A 2,512-nucleotide genomic window follows, 5' to 3' on the forward strand; every position below is an offset into this window, starting at 1 on the left:
CTAGGTTTAGAAAAAAATAAACTCGAATGTGTGTGCGTTCACGCGCGTGTGTGTGTGTGTGGGTGTGGGTGGCTGTGTGTGTGTGTATGTGTGTGTGTATGTGCGTGAGTGCAAAGGGGGGAGTGGACGTCAAACGGTGTACCGGAACCATAGGCAGCGGAAACGTAAGTGAGGACTAAAGTATACTTGTGATTGGGAGGGATGGCAACCTTTGTTTTCTTTCTTATTAGTCTGTTATTTCAACGCTTCTTCTTGCTTTTTCCCAGCATTAGATAAGCACAATGTGTGGACATGTTTCTATTTAACGCAACGAAACTAAACCAAGAGTATATATTCATTGACGCATTCTCTATTTGAATCAGATTGAATACAGACGGGCCAATGATTTGAGCTGGCTGGCCACCGGCCGTATCCTGCCGACTGTGACCTCACAAACATTAAACCAGCTCTCTCCAAATCAAGAGTATGTTGTTCGACTGTTGGCCTTGACCTTTTGGCCAGGCAAATCAAAGTGGCCAATGGCAACAGCACAGTTTACTACTGATCCATACGACGGTATGTTGATGTTTTTCTGCAGCTTTTATGATATGCTTCAGTCATGTAATGCTGTGGAGGAGGGGGGGGGGGATTTCATTGTGTTTACTATTAGCACACTACATTAAGCACATTTTTGAATGCTTAGAATGTATAGCTCTTAGTCTAAAACCGAAGAAAGGGATTTTAAAAAAAGAATGTTCCAGCACGGCTCATTTCAGAAAAAAAATCCTTCACTTCTACAGCAATCTTAAAGTTACTTACCAACTGCTTCACAGCAGACGGCACTCTGCTTTCATGAGACTGTTATATGCCGCGCCAAAAGCTGTTCCGATAAAGTCCGCTCCGAAAGCCTCGCTGATTTTCAGTTCCATGAGCGAGCTGCTTACTTTTACTTTTACTTTTCTCCCCGCTTGTACCTGTCGGTGTCGTGGGGAGACACAATCGTTTCTCAGCCGTGTGTCCGGTACCGGTAGTTTGAAGGAGGGTCACGTCGTGGGCTTTATGGTGTTCTTTACAGAGTCGATCCTCCGACATCTTTGTCTCCCTCTGTTTCTCCACCCAGAGCATCTCGACGTATTGTAGACTTTAACATTCTTGTGATGTGACTGAACCATTTTACTCTTTGTTGTTCGACCGTGTCTCTGACAACCTAGTTCCTGATCTGTCTCTCCTGATCTTGATCAATGCACGCGTAAGGCATTTTATCTCGAAAATGGCCAGTTTCCTTTCTTGTAATTTTGGCAAGGAACAAAAATCTGATACAATTCACGTTGGTATGAATATGAAATTGATGAGTTTTGCCTTCGTGAATATTGCGGTAGATATACTGGTGTGTTTCAGTAAGGACGTTAGTTGACAACTGATAACGTTAGCTTTCTGACATCATGTCCTAACTTCACTTTCCAGTTTACTTCTTTGTATTAACATGCCGTCTATATATCTGAATTCCCTAGCTTTCTTCAGTGCAGTTTTCAGGGCGTCGGTGATGCCGACGAGTGTGTCCATATCGCTCCTCACGCAGCGCTGGTCTGTATTACCAGCCTTATCCCTGTTTATCATCGCCTGGTCGTCCACGAACAATAACCTGTCCCCGTGGTTTTATGCACCCCGCATAATTTAGCAAAATTTGATAATTTTTTGCTTAATTTCTGATTATTTTCCTTTATCATTCTTTGCTAAAATTAACAGAATCGCATAATTTCACATTTTTGGGCTCAGTTTGCATAATTTCAGAATTTTTCTTGCATAAAACGACACGGACAGAATAACTCGCTGAGTGCCTCAGGGTCTAGGATGTCTAATTCTATTATCTGACTGATTTATGGGATTGAAAGGCTCGTTTATAATCCCCATCACCTTCATGCTCTTATAAAACTCATACACATTTCGTGGTCCGAGTCCACGTGACTTTTTCATGTTTCCCCCGGATGCCTCGAAGTGCGTGCGCACGTGTGTGTATGTGTGTGAATGTGCATATTTGTGTGAGCGTGAGCGTGTGTGTGTGTGTGTGTGTGTGTGTGTGTGTGTGTGTGTGTGTGTGTGTGTGTGTGTGAGGGAGAGAGAGAGAGAGGGAGGCACGACACGCACGTTTCCTTTGCTTTTTGGTTTAATCAACGTTTTCAAATGATATTCACACTGTGGCTCCTTCGTTTGTCGGTCCGTCTACGATAGAACTGAATACACACCAAGTACATGTATATCAGAGAGCTTGTTAAAGCTACTTACTCAGTTTCGGATGCTGCAATGGTCGAGTCTAAGACTTCTACATTACACGACCGTTTGTTTTTGGTTTTATTGTTGGTTTTTGTTTGTTTGTTTTCTACCACTGCCTTTTCTGTGTATATGTTCAGGGCACAACCAAAAGTTCCTATTTTACTACCCCTGTGTATTTTACCAAAAGTTCCTATTTTACTACCCCTGTGTATTTTACCAAAAGTTCCTATTTTACTACCCCTGTGTATTTTACCAAAAGTTC

The 2,512-nt window shown here is 42.6% G+C and overlaps 1 protein-coding gene across 1 annotated transcript in view; it reads left to right on the forward strand.

The window, feature by feature from the left end:
• LOC101861218 overlaps nucleotides 1-2,512 on the forward strand; it is a gene marked incomplete in the record, with an annotated part of 56,353 nt that overhangs the window by 47,208 nt on the left and 6,633 nt on the right. Inside the window, 1 exon segment of the mRNA XM_013085350.1 lies at nucleotides 363-555. Within this exon segment, the coding sequence (XP_012940804.1) occupies nucleotides 363-555 (193 nt within the window).

This window comes from Aplysia californica, unplaced genomic scaffold (assembly GCF_000002075.1).
Source record: "Aplysia californica isolate F4 #8 unplaced genomic scaffold, AplCal3.0 scaffold00367, whole genome shotgun sequence".
Classification (NCBI taxonomy): domain Eukaryota; kingdom Metazoa; phylum Mollusca; class Gastropoda; order Aplysiida; family Aplysiidae; genus Aplysia; species Aplysia californica.